The sequence below is a fragment of the Mixophyes fleayi genome, chromosome 6 (genome assembly GCF_038048845.1).
Source record: "Mixophyes fleayi isolate aMixFle1 chromosome 6, aMixFle1.hap1, whole genome shotgun sequence".
NCBI classification, from domain to species: domain Eukaryota; kingdom Metazoa; phylum Chordata; class Amphibia; order Anura; family Limnodynastidae; genus Mixophyes; species Mixophyes fleayi.
Window position 1 is genome coordinate 27,729,951 of NC_134407.1, and position 23,674 is coordinate 27,753,624.

At 37.7% G+C, this 23,674-nt stretch overlaps 1 protein-coding gene across 1 annotated transcript in view; it reads left to right on the forward strand.

Moving 5' to 3' along the window:
* Positions 1 to 23,674, forward strand: part of LOC142160958 (alpha-2-macroglobulin-like protein 1) — an 80,276-nt gene that overhangs the window by 50,854 nt on the left and 5,748 nt on the right. The window contains exons 20-32 of the mRNA XM_075216098.1: positions 1,143 to 1,263; positions 1,544 to 1,665; positions 2,573 to 2,624; positions 4,381 to 4,464; positions 5,451 to 5,627; positions 8,475 to 8,550; positions 11,006 to 11,162; positions 12,663 to 12,737; positions 14,649 to 14,811; positions 15,080 to 15,261; positions 18,515 to 18,730; positions 21,387 to 21,511; positions 22,705 to 22,795. Of these exons, the coding sequence (XP_075072199.1) occupies positions 1,143 to 1,263; positions 1,544 to 1,665; positions 2,573 to 2,624; positions 4,381 to 4,464; positions 5,451 to 5,627; positions 8,475 to 8,550; positions 11,006 to 11,162; positions 12,663 to 12,737; positions 14,649 to 14,811; positions 15,080 to 15,261; positions 18,515 to 18,730; positions 21,387 to 21,511; positions 22,705 to 22,795 (1,641 nt within the window). The remainder of the gene's footprint in view (positions 1 to 1,142; positions 1,264 to 1,543; positions 1,666 to 2,572; positions 2,625 to 4,380; positions 4,465 to 5,450; positions 5,628 to 8,474; positions 8,551 to 11,005; positions 11,163 to 12,662; positions 12,738 to 14,648; positions 14,812 to 15,079; positions 15,262 to 18,514; positions 18,731 to 21,386; positions 21,512 to 22,704; positions 22,796 to 23,674) is intronic.

Here is a 23,674-nt window from a genome sequence, read left to right on the forward strand (position 1 = left end):
AAAGTGGAGATGTTGCCTATAGCAACCAATCAGATTCTAGCTGTCATTTTGTAGAATGCACTAGATAAATGATAACTAGAATCTGATTGGTTGCTATAGGCAACATCTCCACTTTTTCAAACCCGCAGTTTAGTAAATCTAGCCCTCAGACTCTTTCAACCCTTTTCTTTATGTGGTGAAGTCATCTACCATCCTCCTGGCTCATCACATCTAGGATAATTTTCTTCCTGGCTACCACACACTCTATTATGTGAAATAAACAGTGTCATTAAGGGTAGCTTAAATATCCCCGATTAGTGATACACATTGCTCCTCTGGTTTAGATTTATTCAATGTATCATTCCCCTTTGTACTTGGTCAGTTGACTAATTGACCCGCAGATGAAAATAGTCATACTTTGCCTTTGTTCTGTTCAAAGATACATCTCTAATGTACAATGTTGCACCCTCCTATATCCTTTTTGCTATCTTTAATTACCATCTGATGGTGCTTTACAGTCTTCCAATGACCTACAGCTGTCATCACCTAACCCTCCCATTTCAGCTTCACCCCTGGTCTGAAGCGCACTGCTTTGGACATCTCCATCTGTCAAAGCTTTAAGGATGTCTTTCAAACACAACTCTGGTTATTTAATATCCTACCTTGGTATTAAAGCCTTTATTTTAGTAGAAGACACCCCTATAGCCTACACCTGCCCAACACAACTTATTCATTCTTCATTTACAACATTCACAAAACATTAATCCGCCCTGTATTATCTCCTCTATAATTCCTGCTTCTCAATGCACTTTATTTCTGCTTGCATAGAATCTAGCTGGATGATCAGCACATACATCTTTATTTGATACTGTGATCACATATGATTGTTCAGCTGTTCAAAACAATTCTACCTCATGTCCTATTTCTCTTATATCCTTTAGATTGTGAGCAGTAGTGAGTATGACCCTGCAACCTCCTCTTTGATTGGATCTTGGTCTATGGTTCTATGTTTCTGTATGTTTCTATGTTGTTATTATTTTTTTCAAAGATGGTATGTTCAATTTGTTTCCCTTGATGATATAACATTGGGTACTATTGTTTAAATGTACCCGTTCATGTATAGCATATGAATGATTTATCCCTCTCATGTGTCTTGGAAACAGGTGTTTGTATCTCTTACTGATTTGGGTGACTACAAAGTGCACAAGAACAAGGAGCAGTCAAGATGCATCTGCACAGATCAATCGACCAGCTTTACTTGGAATTTGACTGCTTCAAAACCAGGTGTGTCGGGGCACCCATATCTGCTGCATAGACAAAAAAAACAATATCATTTTTAATTACTGGGTAAAATACTTTTATGACTTTTATACAAACTTGGAGAATATGCAAATAGAGTTGGTAGCAGGATTTAGGTCAAAACTATATAACCAGGCATTGCAGCAGGAGTTAGTGAGCAACTGCAATGGCAGATATAAATTTAAGTTAGAATTTAAGTTAGAATTATATCCAATATTTGCAATATTTAAATTTTCTCAAACCCCTAACTGTCTCTACTTCTAAGGAAACATAAAGGTCCTTGTGAGCAGTGCCTCTCTTCCGCTACATGGGGGATGTACAGATAAGATCCACAAGCTGGATAAGAATCATAGGGAAGACAATGTTGAGAAAACTATCTTAGTAAAGGTAAGATGTCATATTTCTCATTAAGCCCAGAAGATAATTTTGAATGTTGTTTCTTGTTACCTGTTTGCATACAGTAGCTTGTTATATACAGATGAACATGGCATTGTTTCTAATGCAATGAACTGTGAGTAAAGCTGACATTCAACCGCTCGTTCAAAAGTCGGATCAGTGTGTGCAGTGACACGATGGTCGAAAGTCTGCCCAAATGGACGATTATCGCCTCATTTGGTTGGTCGTACCGTTTAATATTTTCGTTCCAATCTCGTTTCCGCAGTGTAGTGTGTATAAACTTCCGACCGATCCACAACAGTGAGTACCAAATTACAGTCATTGCTCACGACAACATGGCTGTGAAAAGTCGCTAAAGGGACGTCCGCTCTTCCCTTTATCGTCCTAAACAAGGCTAGTGTGTATGCAGTCCATGGACCGAGCGATCGGACCATCGGTTGCATGTAAAATCGCTCTGCATAAAAAGTTGGTCGAAATTTCTGTAGTGTGTACCCAGCTTTACATATAGATATAGTTTTGAGTAGACCAGTAATGTTAAGTACGTATTTTACTATGGACAACCCTATGATTTCGCTTAACCAAGTCTAAACCCAATTTTATTGTCCTCATGTATGAAAAAACCAAAAGGATAGGCTTGTCCAGTCCGCTGGGACTGGCACATGTAATTTCCGCTAATGTGTGTAGCTCTGGAATTTGCAACAGTTCCCAAGTAAATGTATTACAAAATCTATTTTTTTGTCACAATAGAATCGTAAACAATGGATGTGCATTTGTAAGGTGATAAGACATAGTGGATACTTGTAAGTGGCAGTTGTTCCATGTAATGTCCACTTACCTTTTCTTTGCTGACCGATCATCACAGGATTGTTCCTCTCACTTTTTTTTGTGTCTTAATCAGCCTTTGGGAATTTTAGAGGAAAAGACGACGACATCTCTCTTGTGTCCACAAGGTAAACAACCATTATTGTTTGGCAATACAACCCGAAATAAAGAAACCATAATACATAAGTAACACCTATAATTTGTCTCCTTGTTACTGGATTGGGTAAGAAAATTTTGGATAAAGTAATGCCTAATAAATTATAAAGATATTACAATTCACCATGGATTTCCATAACTCTATACAGATCTTCTATACAAATAACGCACATAATAATGTCAGATGACTTCTAATATCCATAATAATTTACAGTTGGGGTTGCAGTATTATATATATAATGCACATTTTCATAATGAACACTGTAATAATGACATCAGGACTCACCATTTTTATAGATACTGCCTCTGACCTGCTCCTCATCTCCTCTCTAACCACCTCTCACTTTCATCTAGAAGACTTCTCTCGTGCTGCTACCCACCTAGGGAATTCCCTACCCAACCTTCACATTTTAAACACTATCTCAAAACCCACGTTGCCTACTCTAACCCACCTCTAATCTACTCTACTCACATAGATACACTAGATACACCATAACTGCTGTTTCAAATTCCACTCTGAGACACTCCTAATGAGGAATTCAATTACAGTAAAAATCTTTTCCTTGCAAAAAATTAGCTGAGATTTTACAGAAGTTTCCACTGTAATATTAATATTATTTACAGAGCTTGTACATAGCTTAGCATCAAATGTGTATTATATAGCTTTCCTCAGATTTGATCCTTTTAATTGTATTTTGCACATGTCAGTAAGGGGAATATACATGAGTACAGAATGTGGAGTAAATACTATTTTGTGAGATCACTTGCTTTCTTTACAACATTTTTAATGGGTAAATGCATATATCTGTGTGCCAAGAATATGGTGTCTGTGTGGATCTAAAAGTTCCTTTGTGGTGGGGGGATATTTGCTAAAAACAGATTATGAACACAAGTGTGACTACTTTTTGGATTTAAATGGAAAAACTAGACTTGATTGAGGCTCATGTAGTTTTGGACGCATTTTGACCATACGAAGGAACAATCCATGCATGAAAAAGTGAATTTATGTTCATATGTTCAGTCAGACGCATCTCAAGCTGCATCTTGCTATACACAACTAACAGTTGTGCTAGGTGTATTTTATAAGTAACATGTTTGCATAATTACATGCCACAGTAACGTAGAGAAAGGGTATAAAGAAAGTGTAGAGAATGCAGGGATGTGGTTTTATTGTGTTAGTAGTAAATGTGAAAGTCACATTCCTAATTTGTACCCAATATTATAATGTAAAGGAAAACTGATCTCCTTAGGCAAGCTTATCACATCCCTGAGCCACCTTCTTAACCTCCCCAGTCTCCGCTACCTAATTACCACCACACTACACAGTTCACACAGGCATTTATATATTCTCCTTCTATATTCAAAAACCATCTGACCCCTGACTGACTCACATAGCCCTACTAAGCACTTTTCCTTATTCCAGTTTAATTGGCACCAATATGCAATCAATGGCCCCGAACCTCATGTATCAAACTCTTATTTCCTTATAGTTTGTGAGTTTGTCAGTAGGGCCCTCTTACCGTTTTATCTGTCTGTTAGTACCCTGTCTTGTTTTATTACTGTGTTTGTCCTTAATTGTAAAGCACTACAGAGTATGCTGGTGCTATATAAATAACTGGTAATAATAATATACAGATATTTTCTATATATGTCATGTCTCCTGTAGCACTGAATAAACTGCCTGAAATTACCTGAACTTGTTTGTGGCTCTATTTTTTATCCTTGCAGGAAACAGCATAAGAACAAAAGTTGCTTTATACGTTCCAGACAGGACGGTGGCGGGCACTGACCTGGCCCACATCACTGTATTAGGTGAGGAGGCACTGTAGATAAATAGATAGATAGATAGATAGATAGATAGATAGAAAGATATGAGATAGATAAATTGATAGAAATGAGATTGAGAGAGAGAGATAGCTATATAGATATGAGATAGATATATAGATAGATAGATAGATAGATAGATAGATAGATAGATAGATAGATAGATACATAGATAGATAGATAGATATGAGAGAGACAACTATATGGATATGAGATAGATAGATAGATAGATAGATAGATAGATAGATATGAGAGAGACAACTATATGGATATGAGATAGATAGATAGATAGATAGATAGATAGATAGATAGATAGATAAATACATAGATAGATAGATAGTGAGAGAGAGAGAGAGATATGGAATAGAAAGATAGATAGATAGATAGATAGATAGATAGATCCATTGATCTTCTAGGCACGTAGCCTTAATAGCTTTTCAGCTACTTTAATGTGCTGTCAACTTGTGATGGAGTCATGGTGAAGAGACGCTATAGTTTCTAAATAGTAGTTTCTGTACAGGAACCAGGGGAAAACAAATTACAATTCACATGCCTTATATATGGGATTATGTCCCCTGACCAATAGTCACAGTTTAAGCTAAATGGTTAATATCATATACTATAATTTGATATACTTTTGTTTCTTAAGTAATTAATAGCGGCATTGTACTGAATTTCACTTTGGCTGTACACTCATCTTTTGATGACACATAAGGGCATCCATCAAAGTAGTCAGAACCTATGACAATAGAAATGTTTTGTCCTTACAAAAAATAAAAAAAAAATAGTGCAATGCATATAGTCATATTTCTTTGTCATCATATTTCATGAGTGTCTTAGACATTATGGTTAGAAATGTATTAGATGTGCCTGCATGAATGTGATTACTCCTTTTACTACTTATAATGTAATATTATTAAATACTTCACTCCACCTGGATCAGTGCTGTTTTTGACGATCCTCTTTCTTTGCAGGTGATGTGATGGGCAGCGCTATTGCAAACTTGGGAGAATCTCTCTCACTTCCAAGTGGATGTGGGGAAAACAATTTAGTTACATTTATTCCAACTGTTTACATAGTGAAGTATCTAGAAAGTACCAAGCAAATAACATCTGAAATCAAGACCAAGGCTCTCACCTACCTGATCACAGGTAAGTTAAATGGACAGCGCTGTAAAGGTCAATCTCTTAACAGTCAAATAAAACTGGTTAACCCTTTACAATTATCTTTATTACTGCATTTATGTGTTCTAAAATATATTCTCCGTCAAACACCTAATAATAGTTCTGGAGAATTTGATTTAACAAACAATACACATAACTTTTTTACATTTCTTTTTTGAGCACTTGTGATCAACTTTCCCTTCCTTTACTGGAAAAAGTATGTGACCATTTAAATTTAATTGCTCTGTTAAGTAGGTGATTTTATTCAGATGTTCCAATTAATTAGTGCTCCTCCTCTATATAGAAATCCTCAGACATATACGTTAACGTCATATTCTGTTCAAGCATGGCACAGGTTTGTGGAAGGGAATCATGTCTTAAGCTAGGTACACACTACAGGGTTTTTGTCCAATAATCGGCTCAACCAGCCGACATATGACCGCTCGTTCAAAAGTCGTGACAGTGTGTGTTGTGACACGATGGTCGAAAGTCTACCCAAATGGACGATTGTCGCCTCATTTGGTTGGTCGTACCGTTAAATATTTTTGTTCCAATCTCGTTTCCATTGTGTAGTGTGTATAAACTTTTGACCGATCCACAACAAATTGCAATCATTGCTCACGACAACATGGCTGTAAAAAGTCACTAAAGGGACGTCCGCTCTTCCCTTTATCGTCTAAAACAAGGCTAGTGTGTATGCAGTCCATAGACCAAGTGATCGAATAATCGATTGCATGTAAAATCGAATGGCATAAAAAGTTTGTGGAAAATTCTGTAGTGTGTACCCAGCTTTAGTCAAAAGAGAGTGGGTAATTATACTAAACCATTGTAGGCGTCTTTGGCCTTCATCTATCAGATAATATACAAATAGTGAAAATCAGTATAACTGCTACTTTTGTCAGGTGATTTTTTTAAAATCAAAATAGATATTTAGGGGCCTGATTCAATTAGCTGTGAGGTTCCGTGGTCACCTCTCAACTATGTTTCTGCTCTCAAATGCAGCAATTACGGTAATCAGAACATCGCTCATTTTTGCTCTCAACCCTATAAGGTTTGATCAAGAATTAGCAAATTTTATTGCCTACAACATTCTGTGATAACATAGCCATACGAAACCACGAAACCTTGCGGCTAGTTGAATCAACCCCTAAGAATTCTGCCAGTGACTCACAAGTGTAATCTATCTAGAAAAGATAAAGTACCATTCGACTCCAACATTTTAAAATGGAGAACTGCACTGATATACACAAATAGGTACCGAACCTAACCTAGAGATAAATATGTTTAAGTAAATATTTTAAATGGGTTGTCCATTTTTGGAAAAGCCGTCCTTTGGTGAACATGCCCCACACACAGCGACTAACACTGAATCACTCTCATTTTCCCTGCAGCAGCACTCTAGACAAAACATTAATAACATTACTCTCCTACCATTCCTCTTCAATACAGCTCTATGTTAGAGCCAGCGCTATGGACCAATTGAGTCTTTCAGCGCCGAGAGCCACAGCGTCAGCCGGCTATCAGCTTTAAGTAACAGGCGGGTCTATTTGATATATGTTTGGGTTTGATTTGAGTGTTGATAAACACAGTTTCATACGATAATGTAACAAAATTACTACTCTGATAAAAAAAAACTTAATTAGAAATCTACTATATAAATGCCTAGTGGCGTGTGTGAAAAAAAAAACAAGCTGCAGCGCCACCTGCTGGGCAGAGTTATACACTGACCTATATATTTCTTGAAGGAGAAGTGACAGTTGGGAGTGGTTGGTGGTTGCCGGGGGTGACAGTGGGGAGTTTTTAACACCTTAAGTAGCTTGATGAAGGATGTGGCGATGAAGATGAAGGATGAGGTGATGGAGAAAAATGATAAGGTGGTGACATGTGGACAAAACCACGTTAAAAAAGGGCGCTTGCGTCGGGAAGTAACGCTCTTCCCCTGAGGAGGCCTGGGCTAGGCCCAAATGCATGACAAGAACCTTTTTAACACCTTAAGTAGCTTGATTTGACTAGAATGCATGAGTATCATGCACGGGTTAACTTGTATATTATATGTGGAGGAATCTGTCAATGTTTTTAAAATGTCTTTGTTGGAACTATAGGGTTTTACTGGACCATATTCTATTTAAATATTTTTATGATTTAAACATGTCAATTGTATTCCTTATAAAGAAAACGTTTTGCCTTGCCTTCTTAAGGAAATAGTCATGTTTATAGTTGTCACTTACTTTCTTCAGGCTTGATAATTAATTACTTTTTCATATGTAATGTTGATTCACTTGGGAGACAATATGTAAAATAAACTACTACATTGTGTATGATTTAAAAATATGATGCTTTGTTGTGGCGTTATCTAAACCGTAAGCACGCCCATGTTTTGGTTAACAGACTAAGAGAAAATGGAAGTGGCAGAAAAATGGAAATGTACCGCTATAAAATAGGAAGTACAAAGAAGGATAACCCTCAAAAGTTAATATAACATTTCCATTCGTACTCTTTATAGAATGCCCTTAATGAGTATTTTATATTCAAATCTCTTGGTGCTGGAATGTACAATACATTCCATTTGGAGATAGCTGATTGAATCACCTTTCACCATTCACCGTGCCAGAAGAATATGCTGTACAAAATACAGTACAGAAAATCAAATATAAATCTAAAATCATGGCGATATTAAGAACGCATGCAATGCAAATATGTTGTAGGCGGTGCCACAGGTTTTCCTGGTTAGGAACGAGATTCAGAAAAGGCATAAGCACACTATTCAATAATTGCAGGCATGCTATGCAGAGGTTGAAATAACTGGACACTAATGTAATTATTTTCTCTCTACAGGTTATCAGAGACAGCTGATGTTTAAAAATGATAATGGCTCTTACAGCACATACCATGGTTCCCAGGGCAGTACATGGTATGTATTTTCGATGGCAAAACTCTCATAAAAAGTTATTTACTATCAAAAGTGACATTGCCGGTTCCTGATGTGAAATTGTTCATAAAAGGGTTTGTTCGCCTGTCTATTCTGGTAATGGAGTGTCCAAATGCTCTTTGTAGGCTTGTGAGCACCTTTCAAGAGTCTTAGCCTGCTAGCCATGGAGCGTTTTGGTGCAAAATTAGCTTTCATTTGATTGGCTGATGTGGTTTAGTGCAAATTTTTATTTACTAATTGACAGTTTTGGCCTGTTTTCTGGCACTTGATGTGCGGTTTGAAAACTGTGCAATTTACTAAAGAGCAAAACCACATCAGACTGCATTGTTTCAATACATGGCTGGTATACAAACTGTTCCATGCATTTAGTGTCGGTTTTACCAAACCGCATGGAAGCTGGCGCTTTCCAATAAAAGAAAAGATGTAGTTCACACAGACGAGATAGCTCAAACCGCATGCAGTGTGAGCTGTGTTACCTGTCATAACGTGAATATATTAATAAATTAAATATTAAGTAAAACCTCCCTTCCATGTTCTATAAGCCTAGCGCTAGTCAGCCTTGTAGTACTGGGCCATTTCTGGCTGACCGGTACCAAGGTAATACAATTAAAATATAGTTCAAGCACTTGGGTGTTATTGCATGCTGACCCTTGTAGAGCTACTACTGCCAGTATGCACACCAGTGAAAGTACATACTTGCGTTTGCAGTGCTACAGGTATGCACTGCTAGCTTAGCTCCCTTTAGTAAATTAATAAATGGTAGTGCCCCCTTGATTATAGAAATAATCAGTAGTGCCTCTGGATGAGGTTTAGGGATTTAAAAACCACAGCTCATTGCATGCCGGTTGTCATTTCAGACTCCAGGATAGTAAATTCTGCGGCTTGTGACTAAAAAACGCTCGCAATGTGTCCTGGTTTGCAAATTGCACACCAAACCCATGCTTATTAAATCTCCCCCATTGATGGTGTTATGCGTATTTGCCAGCAACATTGCACAACCCCAATTATTAGCCGCATAATCAGAGCCCACTAACAGTCACGTTATACAGACCTTTTTGCAAGCCACATAATCATACATCATTGCATACTTCCAAATTTGCAGCTATTCAAACCAGGACAGACAGGGGAGGGAGTATGGGAGCATGGCCATGAAAATGGAAGTTTGGGGGGGTGGGGGTAAATCTTGAAAAGAAACACACGCCAAATTATTATAGAAAATTGTAATCTCTACCAAGAATGACTTTTGCAAGACATTTGCATGTGTTATATCTTATGGTTATCAGGGTGAGATTAAGGGTTCAGGCCGCCTTAACTTAATACGCTCATAGCACCCTCTCACCAGTCTAATATGCTGTTGGCAAAAATAAACTCATCCTTAATTTAAAATACAGCTTCCTATCTCCCCTCTACCACCAATGTTTATGTTTCTGTGTTTTCGAAACTCAGCTCCACTTGGCTATTTAATGCCAGTTCTTATCAATCATTTTTCATTGAAATCGGAACTGTATAGCAGAATAGAGGCCTGAATGAGCTCTACTCCGGGTGGAGATATGAAGGTTGGAGGGGGCAGTCACGACTCCGTCTGTTGCCATCCTTCTTTTTCCTGCTCACTTATCACTATCTTCAGCCTTTAGCATGGGAATAACTCAACAGTAAAAACTTACTACATTCAGATTAGTTATGTGTGTACATGTATGTGCACTTTGCATTATGTGTACTTAGATGGGGTTTAGTTGAAATTACTAGAAGAGTGATGAATTTCTCTACCACTGGCGTTATGTAATTTTCAAGGCTATTTCTGCTGCTAAAACACTCTGCAGTGTCTTGCAAATACAGGAAATTCTTCATGTATATGCAATCTCCACCATTTAATGTTTATTTACATATCTCTACCTGTAAAACAAAGTTTACTCCGTCCATAATAGACTCCATCTTACCACATACATCCCTGTTTTGTACTTTAAATATAAGGACCGGTCCGTATATGGCTCTTTCTGGACTAATTCATAGTGTTGCTAGCTTTTAAATGACTTTCAGTGTTTATGGTTGAATGGGTTCACACCTTCAACTAAAAACCACTATGTCCAATTAAATGTATCCACAATAATTTAAGTGCAGCACACAGGGAAATCTCTCAGCTAGACACTACGTTGTATGTCTCAACAAAAATGTGTTTGTTTGCATTTATATTGATTATAATGCATCTATGGTCATTATGCAAAAACAGTGATTGAACATATGATTACGCTCCATAATAAAAATATAATACCCTGTATTTTTTCTCTTAACAATAAAACAACATGAATCTTCATCTAAGTGTTTTTTTCATTCTATTATCTCCATATTGACATATTTATGTAATCTAAAGGGTGAAGTTAAAGAAATCTATGTAAGTTTCCCTTAGGAGTTACCTAATGCGTCTTGTCACTCCTTGCAGGCTTACGGCCTTCACAGTGAAATCTTTCAGCCATGCTAAAGACCTTATCTACATCCAGGATAATGATATTGTGGATGCTGTGAGATGGCTGAGCAGCCTGCAGTTGCCCAATGGTTGCTTTGAAAACGTCGGGACAATTTTTAATAATTACCTAACGGTACCCAAAACTGTATTATAGAAAATGATGTGTTTAGCGTAATACTAAAAAGCCATGAACATATATTCTTTTCAGTGATGTGATAATGGTGCTACACCTTGGTTGGGACAGGGGATTAACCACAATTAATTTAGAAGCTCATTTACAAACAGCAAAAAGAGTATTTTTTTATATACCCCTATGTGTTCGCCTAGCAAATGTCATGGCTTACTCCCACTTTGCAGTCTTTGGAATTACCCCTGCAAAATCGATATATGCCTATTTTCGCATTGTAATTTGTAACTTTTACTGTTTTCTGAAATGCTACTTGTATTATCTTCCTTTTTGCTTTACATTAATCATGTGAGTAAGTAAAGACACAAGGATCCACTAAAAGTCCTAAACGATGAGATCCAATCTCAAGTTCCTCAAAAGTATGGAGAGAAAATGATTGTATACAGAAAGCATGGAACACTCCTGTCAATGCCCCCTATTATCTAATAATGTTGACTAACTTGAAAATATGCAAAAGTAGGCAGTCTTGGTCCTAATATGTGCTCGTCAAGTAATACCCCCAATTTGCCCAACTTCTCCCATCATCCACTGCAAACTTGGCCCGCCAATCCATACACTTCCCAATAAAACTGTTTGCACTCGGCGCATGACATCACAAAAAGCATTTGCTTTTTAATATTGCAATTGCAATTTTGCACGGTTGTAAATGAGCCTTTGACATTTTATAGAAAACCAAGATACGCACTAGATGAAGTTTCTAATAGTCACTCTAACACAAACACTGCAGACAGCAGACTGCACCAAACCCATTCATAATGTTGTCTCATTCACTGGCGAATCCAGAGGGGGGCGATCGGGCTAAACCTCCCTGCGCTACCAGCAATCACCCTTTGCATGCGCAAAGCCACTTTACGACAGTGACCGGGGAGGAGATACAGACAATGGGACTTTTAAGTCTCCTATCAGATACATTGTCCTGGGATAATTTTTTTCAATAAATGATTATGAAAAATCATTTGTCATCTTTGTGATGGCAGAAAATAATTATTGGTTCCAAACCCCATTAATTAATAAATAGGCCCCTTAGCATTCATACAAAAGAAAATCATTTCATATGCAACGAACATCCTGCTGTCTAACAAGAGACAGCACTATATAGCTCACTGCTCTTTGTGAATCATTGCACATACTCAAACAGAGCATTCACAAACTAAGGGAAATAAAGTCTATCCAAACACTTAATAATAGATGACTTACTAATGAGTGAATGAGTCATTTGGTCCCCCACTTAGTGAAACTTGTTTAATGCTGAGTTAGACATACAGAATATATAGAGGGACGCAATTGGCTACATCACAATTTGAGATTGTGTTTTACACAATTATTTGATAGTGACACATTTTTGCTAGCAATGCAAATAATAGTGGACATAATTATAGCAATCGTAAGTAACTGTTTGTGATACCTTATTTTTAACCCATTCCCTGTCGATCTTTGTCTTCTCAGAGAAAAGCAGAGGATGAGGTGACACTTACAGCATATATAGCGATAGCTCTGATGGAACACGGCAGAGTGTACAACGTGAGTGTTTGGTGTTTTATTACTGTGATTTAGTTAATCTGTCAATCAATCAATTAATGCATTAATCAATGAGAATAGTAATTACATATTGTACCTACAATCATTCTAGGTAATTTCAGTGTATTCACTTAGAAGTGGCTTAGGGCACCTTGTTCTCCTACCTTCAAGGTACCTTCTTGATGTACAGTAATTAAAAAGTACACAGGACCTGTGTTTTTAAACACAAATATATTTTAAAGGATTGACAAATTAGATAATAATGTTCAAGATTATAATGATATAGAAACTTCCAAATATATAGTTTCTATTTTTTCCTCCTATTGTTCCAGTTGCACATTTAGGGGGTTTGCCTATTAAGCCTTGTTATTTATCCAGCCACCTCCAGTTAAGTCCTTTAATTATGAGTGTTAGGCAGCATGCAGATATTAGAGCTGACATCACAGTTAGCCTGCATAGTTAAACTCCTAGCTCTCCTCAGCTCCAACGAGAAAATAGAAAGCGAGTGTTGGCTGTCTATTTAGAAGTAATAATTCACTCAACTCATTTAATAGATAATAGAAACGCTATATAGATCTGCAAAGGATTTGAGGAGATACACTTAGTTTTTGATTATATCAATAATTCAAATGAGAATTTGTCAGTAATTAGTGGAACACAATTTGTAAAGCACAATCCCAAATGTGGTGTAGCCAAGTGCTCCCCTCCATATATACTGTTTGTCTAAACTGTTTGGCATGAAAATAAAAATTAAAAATTAAATAAAATGATAATGAATATTTATGCTCATTGTTTAGCATTCAGACAAAATTATTAATGTCAATTGAAAGCTTTATAAGCCAATTAGACAGCTCATTTAGACGCAACATGAAAAATGATCAGAACTTTAGAATCTGGATGATAACAGAGAATGAGTAATTTTCTTGAGTTCATATAATTACAAATAGCTTTAGTAAGATGTTTGACTAATAGAATATAACACATTACTTTGGACTCTGATTGAGATCGTTGAACAAACTCTTAGATATGACTAGGTGAATGAATTGCTGTTTTGAACTTAAAACCGTCAGACAACAATAGACTCTGAGACAGCTAACTAAATATGTCCATCTCAGAAACTACACTGCGATTTCAGTGTTTGAAAAAACATATATGAACCATCAGATACATAGGCACACTAGTGGTTTGGGTATTAAACACATACCTATAAAAATTAGGTATCAAATTTAAAAGTATCAGTGGATTTACCTACAATTTGAACATAGGTTAATTGACAGGGTCTAGAAAACAGATTGAGTGGATTAGAAATTGCAAATAATTAATCTAATTTTCACTCTCATACACTCATTTTAATTTCATTAATTTTATATTTTGCTTGTGTTTAATGAATTGCATAAAAGTTATATTTTATTAAGGGGTGAACCCTTCCTCTTTTCCTCTCTTTGTTCCTTGAAACATTTGTTAACAAAATATTCCTGGTGCTTTGTAATGTTAAACCCCGTGATTGCCTCTGATAAGAAGTAGTGCTGTTTCTTTTTTATACTTTGTATGTGTTAGATTGCTACTGGAGTGCAGCCAACAATTAAGTAAATACAGGCATTTGTGGAAATTATTGAATTTGTTTAGGGTTAACAATAGATTGTATTAGTGTGGAGGGTTTTCCTGTATCAATTTCATTTTGCCAGCAGCCACTTAGCCTACTAGGCATTGAGCATCATCACATGATTTGGCATTTATAAAATATATTTGCCTACACATAGCAGAAAGCGTAAGCTTCAAGTTCCTTTCACCGGAGCACTGATAAACTAAATCATTCTGTTTTGTGTATTGTTTTGTTTTTTTTTTTCTTTCCAAACCCTTAATATGAACCCTTCAAGATGTATTCCGTTCTCTAGTTCTGTAGTCTTTTTATAGAACACAGTTGTGGAGAAAGCATTGCAGTGTCTGAAGGATGCGGTAGATGGCGTAAACACTATCTACAATCAGGCTCTCCTCGCCTATGCCTTTACTTTGTCAGGAGACAAGGATCTAAGACAGCACATGCTGAAAGTCCTGGAGAAGGTTGCTATAAGGAAAGGTAATGCAGTTGTTTGTCTGATGGTGTCTCCTTGCAAATCAAAAGGGAAAATACATCAGTATTTTGATTTGTATTAATCTGAAGATGTACAAAGCCCAATATATTTTTATTTTTACCTCCTCCTACAATATGGGTAAGTGTCCTGCATTCCTTAAGGGAAAGTTGGGCTATAATCCGCTTATTTGTTTTTTCTTAAAATTTTAAATTTTAATTTGAGCTTTTGGTGTAATCACAAGGTTGTGTGTTGTCTTTGTTGAAACTCAATCAGATGGGAGCAAGCATTGGGCAGCAGACGCCAGTGATAATGGAGATGTTGAAATATCAGCCTATGTTCTCCTCGCAATACTCTCGGATCAGACAACTTCACCGCAAGATATTGCAGAGGCTTCCACTATCATACGTTGGATTATCAGAAAGCAGAGACCACAGGGCGGCTTCTACTCCACTCAGGTTACACCTAATACGTTTGTATCATGCTACTGTACACGCTTACACCATAGCCGGCACTACAATTCTGTCCGATTCTTTGACCTCTGCTCCAAAATGGCAAAAATATTTTTTTTCTTTTAATTTGACTGGAAATTATAGTAAATAAATCATTTAGAGTCAAATATATTTGGTGCAAATTTGCTCAGGTACTTTTGGAAATTTCACCACACAAGTAAAATAATACAAACATGTATACTTCTTTCAAGTTAAGAAGAAACATAAACAGTAAAAGGAACAATTTTAGCGTATTACTCAAAATCATTAATAAATTATTGTATAGGTAAACAAAATATCATTACTTAACTTATTCCTGATAAGTTATCCTTATTGTTGTGTCTGCTGTTAAACTACAAGAGAAAGTACTATTGTTTATAACATACACCAGGACTGTGGTGATACCCAAGGGGAAAAAGACTGTCCCAGGATTATACTTGGGGAATGTCCCCTCAGCTTACACTCATCACCCAACCAAGGTAGACCTCTAATAGGGACCATAGGTACCTTGATACAGGTAGTAACACAGGCTCAGGCAGATAGTCAAGGTCAATAAACAAGGGTTTATTCAGACAGCAAACAGTCCACCATCAAACAATATATATACTGTGCTTAAACTGGGCTCTGAGTACAAACAATGGGGTACACAGTACTGATTTTACTAGTGACTTTAGTCCACTAATTGACTTGTCACCCTCTTGGCCCTGTGAGGTTTATTACTGACTTCACATCGGTTAAGACAAGGTGCCTCCTCAATTTTGACTGGCCCACACTGGCAAGTGAGGCAATGACTGAACACTGCTTGTGTCCAAGCATGACTGCTGTTCAGACATTCTGCTCCTCCCTCCAATCACCTTAGTGTTCTTCTACCTGTTGGCATAGTCAAATTAAGGATCTGTGGGTACCAGGCTTTACTTCCCAGAAAAAAAAGATTCCTATTGGCTGTGCTTATCAGGAGAGGGTGGCTCTTGGTAAACAGGACCACCTCTCTCCCCTCAGCCCTGGGTTCCCTGCTACTGAGCCTGGCTGTTGGTCTGAAGACACAATACTAGTAAACATGGTCAATACCCAGTAAAGATCTATAAAGATAATGGGACTTGTTTAATTGTGATTTTAGCTATTGATCGGACAATGGCTCTTCATTCAGACCAACTGTGGTGGCCATGCAAATAATTATTGTTTTTAAACATATGAAGTGAAATAAAAAATTACTTTGCAGCACGCACATGACAATTAAGAACCCTCAGCCTCTTTCATGACTGCCTGGATAACAGGAGGTGACAGATGAGCTTAACTCATTTAATTAATTAATTTATCTTTCATTACAAAGGCTAAACACTTTCTTTTCAAAAGCTGGTAGTTTTGAGTGAATCAAATCAGCAAATTCTGAAGCTTTTCATCTTGTTTTGTTTGGTGATTTGGAAGGATTTCCTTTTGCAAATTTTAGAGCCTCATCATGTAGCACAAACCATTTACTTTGAAAGTTGCGTAGAGTGGTTATGGGTCCAGAAACAAATTATTGATTCCTGGTGGTGATTAGCAGCAGAAGTCCAGGTTTACAGGCAGTTGTGAAGAGCGAAATCACAGTTTGTGCTGCAGTTTATGAATGGCAGCACAGCATTAGGGCAATGATAAAATTATGTATGCAATTCTAAGTAATTATGTAAGGATGCAGAATTTTGCTAATAGTAGGCATACACCTGTTGCCCCGTTAATCTCAATTTTGTGCCTCAGTTGCAGGCTTCAATTATTTGCTCTTATACTGCTCAGTGCAAACCAACAACTTTCCTAAATGTTAGTTACTATATAAATGAAAAAAAAATTATAAGGAATATTTTTCTTATATTAGATGACCCTCAGACATCTTTGGTTTGCATTACCTGCCTGGCTCTGCCACTGTCAAACAATATTGTTTTGACAATGTTATAATGGATTAAACTGATGTTTTTTCTATCCTCCCATTTATTTTCAATTACCAATATCATCATCATCAACTATTTATATAGCGCCACTAATTCCGCAGCGCTGTACAGAGAACCCGCATTAGTCCCTGCCCCATTGGAGCTTACAGTCTAAATTCCCTAACATACCCATACAGACAGAGGGAAACTAAGGTAAATTTTTAATAGCAGACAATTAACCTACTAGTATGTTTTTGGAGTGGGAGGAAACCAGAGTACCAGGAGGAAACCCATGTAAACTCCACACAGATAAGGTCATGGTTGGGAACTCGTGACCCCAGTGCTATAAGGCAGAAGTGCTAACCACTAAGCCACCAAGCTGCTCAAACCTTTTGATGATGAAATTGATGCATCTTAAGTCATCCCTCTTGTTTATCACATGCCCTCAAGTAGTAATATAATAATCACATCATTAGTTTAACCTATTAAAGTTAAGTAATATACTATTGCTGCGTTTGTTTATTTATTTATTTCGGCCATGTCTTGGTTCCTCTCTCCTTTTTCTCACATGCTCTATCACATATTTTAAACTAATTACAACAACAGTGTTTAAATTATTTTCTGATTAATAAACAATAATTTGCCTTTTTGTTTTTAATGCTGCAATTATGCTCTGTATACGCTCCCATATATTCTCCCACCTGCGAATGTCAGAGTCAAAAGCTTGCTAGGTTGCGAGGGGACGTGAAAATGATGTTTCAGGTCAGATTATCATCATAATTTTGCAATACAAATTCACAAAGCAAACAAACAAACAAAATCACACAGGCTACTAAAGGATCATTTTACCTGGGAGTGGTTGAGATCACAAGAGCAGCTAAGATGGGGATTGCTATTGCTGTCCTGCAGAATTACCCAGTACTAAGAACGGTAGTGGCATTGGTTAGCTGTTATGTCAGGGCAGTACATTTGGTGTTAACTGTCGGAGTTTAGCGGTAAGAGGGTCCTGCTTGCAAGCTTACAACCAATTGTGAAATAGCTGGATGCATATTTGATATATATTGCATATTGGTCCAGCAAGATATCAATGTAATATAGTAATGTAAAATGGTAATTACTAGTCACACCTAGGGAATAAGATAATCTGTTCTTAAAACTTGATTTGGCCAGAACTGCTCTGAGACAACAGTTCAAGCAAGACTCCAATGGTTTGGTTGATTTGTCAAAGTAAAATACTTATTAAAAGACAGAATTGTTCAACTATAAGCAAGATGCTGTAAATCAAGTTGATCTATCCAATGACATTCTCTATCTTATAGGACACAGTGGTGGCACTTCAAGGATTGACAAAATATGCAAAGGCCACATACAGAGACAATCAGGATGTGACTGTGACAGTCGGGTCATTGTCTGGATTTCGGAAGCAGTTTCATGTGGACAAATCTAAAAGCCTCCTTTTACAAAGAGAATCCTTACCAGATATCCCTGGAAGGTACACAGTGACAGCCACAGGGAATGGATGTGTGTATATACAGGTCAGTAGATTAATATGTGTTAAATAATTCCATGTTGGAAAAAATCTTTGGGGTTCTATTTAAAAACATGGTTAATATCTGTAGATCACCTTGTTGTACCTTATCTAAAATGTTTACTTTCTTTTATATTTATGTATTTGTAACTTTCTTGCTCTTGTACCTTTTATGTTTTTATTAATTTTGGTGGGGTTTTCTGAATTTGCCTATTGACTTAAATTAATACTTGTATTCATGCTTATATAACACATTGAGAGGGAGCGTCACTGAGGACTAAAAAAAGTATTTGTTATAATTAAGTTGCGGTATTTTCCAGTGATTCTACATAGGTTGTCATGGTAACATCAAGAGAGTCGATTAGCAGCTGGTCCCTAGGTACAGACCCTAGATTACATGAGGGAAACAAGCCTTCTACTGCTTCCCCACAAAATAACTAATCAATAACAAGCAGGAACCATTTTTGGCTTGAGCAGGAGAAAACTACATTAATAGCTGAATGTGCAGTCTCAGAAGGAGCAGTCAGCAGAAGGGAGCTAGAGAGGCTGACAGAGAGTTCCCAGTGTTGCGAAAGAAAACTAGTAGTGAGTGAAGAAGTGGTCAGTAGAGTATAATAATTAGAACTCAGTAAAAAAAAAAGAGGATACATTTATAGGGTATAAATTCATAGTGAGTAACAGCCATATGCATTTGGAGGTGAAGTAATAGCAGAGAGTAACTAGTTGTTTCAAGTATATAAAGGCTAGAAGTTCTAAAGAAACTAATGAGAGTAGCAATAGTTTCAGATTAGAGTAGGGACAGAGGATTGAGGCCTATGGCTATTGGACACCAGGGTCAGGAAAGGCACTAGGACTGCGGATTTAATGGGACCTGTCTGATTTGTCGCTACCCACAACGGAGTACATGAAGTAATTTTTGCCAGGGACCCCCACAAGGAGGTATGGTCTTTGTTGCTAGTATCACACAGATTGCGGACCTCAATGCAGTTACCTGATGAGGCAGGTAGGATTACCAAGAAGAGTGGCAGGAATTCCTGGATATGCTGGAGTTGAGGCAAAGGATAATGTCAGAAATAGCACTGGAGCAATACCAAGAATATGCTCTATAGAAGATGATACCATGAGTAGCCTGGATCAGAAGATGCCAGGATTGCACTGAGGCTGAAGATGCCAGGATTGCACTGAGGCTGAAGATGCCAGGATTGCATTGAGGCTGAAGATGCCAGGATTGCACTAGAGCTGAAGATGCCTGGATTGCACTAGAGCTGAAAATGCCAGGATTGCAATGAGGCTGAAGATGCCAGGATTGCTCTGAAGCTGAAGATGCCTGGATTGCACTGGGGCTGAAGATTCCAGAGTTGCACTGGGGCTGAAGATGCCAGGATTGCACTGGGGCTATACTAAGAATACACTGGAGCAAGGAGCCAAAACATATGGTCTTTGTTGCTAGTATCACACAGTTTGCCGACCTCCATGCAGTACCTGATGAGGCAGGTAGGATTACCAAGAAAAGTGGCAGGAATTCCTGGATATGCTGGAGTTGAGACAAAGGATAATGTCAGAAATAGCACTGGAGCAATACCAAGAATATGCTATATAGAAGATGATACCACGAATAGCCTGGATCAGAAGATGCCAAGATTGCACTGAGGCTGAAGATGTCAGAATTGCTCTGATGACAGGGTCGCACTGGAGCTGAAGATGCCAGGATTGCACTAGAGCTGAAGATGCCAGGATTGCACTAGAGCTGAAGATGCCAGGATTGCTCTCAAGCTGAAGATGCCAGGATTGCTCTGATGCCAGGGTCGCACTGGAGCTGAAGGCCAGGATTACACTAGAGCTGAAGATGCCAGGGTTGCACTGAAGCTGAAGATGCCAGGATTGCACTAGAGCTATACTAAGAATACACTGGAGCAAGGAGGCAAAACAGTCTGAGTAGCAGGTGGTAAAGTACGAAGAACTGGCACCATACTGCAGTGCTAATGTGATTGAATGTTCAAACGATGGCCGTGCACAAGGAATCCAGAATCCTGTATCAGAACCCAGCGACAGGGACACTCAAAGAAATGATTAAGGACCTGGCCTACTGGACAGCTAAGTTACTCATTTTTATGTTTTGACGTATTTGTCCGGGCCAGATAGAGGACCAATTGCTAAGTCTTGCACTTGATCATGTAAGAGGACCTTAAAGAACTGTTCATATGGGTCTCATCTAGAAACTAAACAAAGCAAAATGGATTACTTACTCTGATGCAAGATAGAATTTAAAATTGTTATTAAGGCTTTTTAACTTGAGCCTCTACTAAAATCTATCCTATTCTACTATTTTTACCTTCCTCTGTTCTATAAATAAAAGCCTTTCCTTTAAAAATGTAAATTCTTGGGGTGAGTCTTGATTTGGATAGTTCACATTTATCTGAATTGGAGTTGGTGACACTTTATCTCTTAAACAAAAGCATGTGTCTACTGTGTTCCCCAAGGAGTACCCCTCTTAAAATGAAAATGGAAGTAATTTACATTAAAAATGTTTGGATGACCTGCTCAGTCCTTTAATATTATTATGTTTTATCTTTATATATAATACATCATTTTGGTTTTCTCTAATAATAGATTAATACAATACTAGTTATAACTTGTATTATGATATGTCAATCTCTCTGCAGACACATCTGAAATATAATATCCCTCCTGCCCAATCTGACACTTACTTTGTCCTCCGTGTTAGTACCCAGCCATCAGTCTGCACCCAGGAAGCACAGACAAGGTTTGAGGTTTTCATGGAGTTCAGGTAAGGATGAGCTCTTCATTTTGGAGATGCTAAACGAGACTTGGGTTTAATGTAATTTGTAAAATCATATGTACCTACAGAACTCAAGATTGGATGTTTCACTTGCATATCAACTTTAATGGGGTCTGCATGTGCAGAGGTTTTAGTACATACTTTTAAAACCTGTTGCTCTCCAGTTGCTATGAACTACAAAATCCAGCATGCCTTGTTAGCTTGTTGATGGCATGCTTGGAATGTTAACTCCACAGCAGCTGTTCTGCTGGCTGGAGCAAAACATTATTGTTTTAATAATTATTATTTCAGTACAGTGTTAGCCAGAAAAATCTATGTGATGTTAAATACTTTCATTTCAAAAAAGACAAAAGTATTATAGGAGTGATACCTTTATTGGCTAACCCCCCAAAAAATATTATTATATTTGCTAGCTTTCAGAGCACAGAGGCACCTTCATCAGGCATCTTTACAAATGAATGACTAAAGCTGGGTACACACTGCCGTTTTTTCAGTCAATTATTTGGCCAATCGACTGAAGCAATAGACATGTATATTACTTCAACAAGTGGGAGCAGTGCTGCATACTCAAAGCACCTTCAAAATATGTTTGAGCATTCATGTAAGAAATACAGTATTCCACAAAATAGGAAGGCAAATTGTTACCTCTTTTTCTGAAACACACACTGAATGAGTATACATATCAAAATTACAAATGGGATTAACAATTCATGTCCTGATTCTCCATCTAAAGCCACACCCCCAATCTATCTAAACAAGCCCCATTTGTGTGGCCAAATATGTGATGTAGTAAATCACAATCCTTTTGCACAAGAGGGGTGTCTGCCTTAAAACAGGTCTGTTGGCAGTTTATGTTTTCTATACCAGCGAATCATCTCTATACAACAACTTAATAACCAATAATGAATGCTCTCTTTAACAAGCTCTACTCTAGAATGTAAGCTCTCACGGCCAGGGTCCTCTCTACCTATTGTCCCACATCTGTCCACAGTCTGACTCGCTCCTATGTCCTGTCACATCTTTTGCTGCACTCGGTGTGAGTCCCCATAGCATTGCTCACACTCATCTGTGCTGCATATGTGTATTTTCTCATCTATTTGTTACTTGCTTCTGTATCTGGCACTAAGGAATCTGTGGCACCTTATAAATAAATAAATAAATAAAATAAATATTTCTTGTAGTTATTTAGGTGACAGAACTGAGACCAATATGATACTGTTAGAGGTGGAAGTTCCATCAGGATTCCTTCCAAGTAAAACCAGTGTGAAAAAGGTAAGACACAAAAAATTGTCCACAATAGGATTCATTTATAGAAAGAAAAACTCAAATATTGGTGTTCTGTGTTGGTTTCAGTACAGATGGAGAACATTTTATTGAGAAGAATGATGCTATGGAGGTTGAGACACATTGTGCCTCAATAATACCATTTTATGTTAACCTCTCCCTATTATCAGTAATACAGTATGTAGCGGGTAGGATTATTGCTGCGCCATGTGGTGGATGAAGTTCTGTGTTTGCGGGTTTATCTAAGCTTCACTAACTTGAATGCAGAACGGGATGTGTTCATCAGAGCAAGCCTACAATACAGTGGTGGTATAGTCTGCGGGGTACTCAGATAGTAACATAGTTTGGGTGGCATAAACCATGAAGGTGTAAATTAAGAGCAGCAGTGCAGGTCGAGGTGTGAGGGAGACTATAGAGTGGGAGATGTGACAGTAAAGGGTTTAGATAGTAAGAGTAGTTAGTATAGTTTGAGATGTGAGGGTGGTAGTAAAGATTGCCTATCTCTGCCTTACCCTCTTGAACAGCTATTTACCATCATAGAGCAGCCCCCAAATCATCTGGAACTTAACCACTAGGATCAAGTCTCTATGGGCACTGTCTGGGAACTGCACGGCAGAGGTGGATCCACTGTGTCAATTCTCTCCACAATTTCAGTTTCTACTTCTGTCCAGGACTCTCCTCTATACAGACAGCCACGAATGTCCAGTGCAGACAGATAAGACCTGTGCGCCCATCAGCTCAACGCAGTTTCCTTATGAGCCTGGCAATTATTGCAGCTGTCGGAAGAGTCTAATGTGCAGGAGCTCATCACACTCTTTATTTCAGTCATAGAAGACTTGAAAAGTAAACCTCAAACCTCTTAGTGAC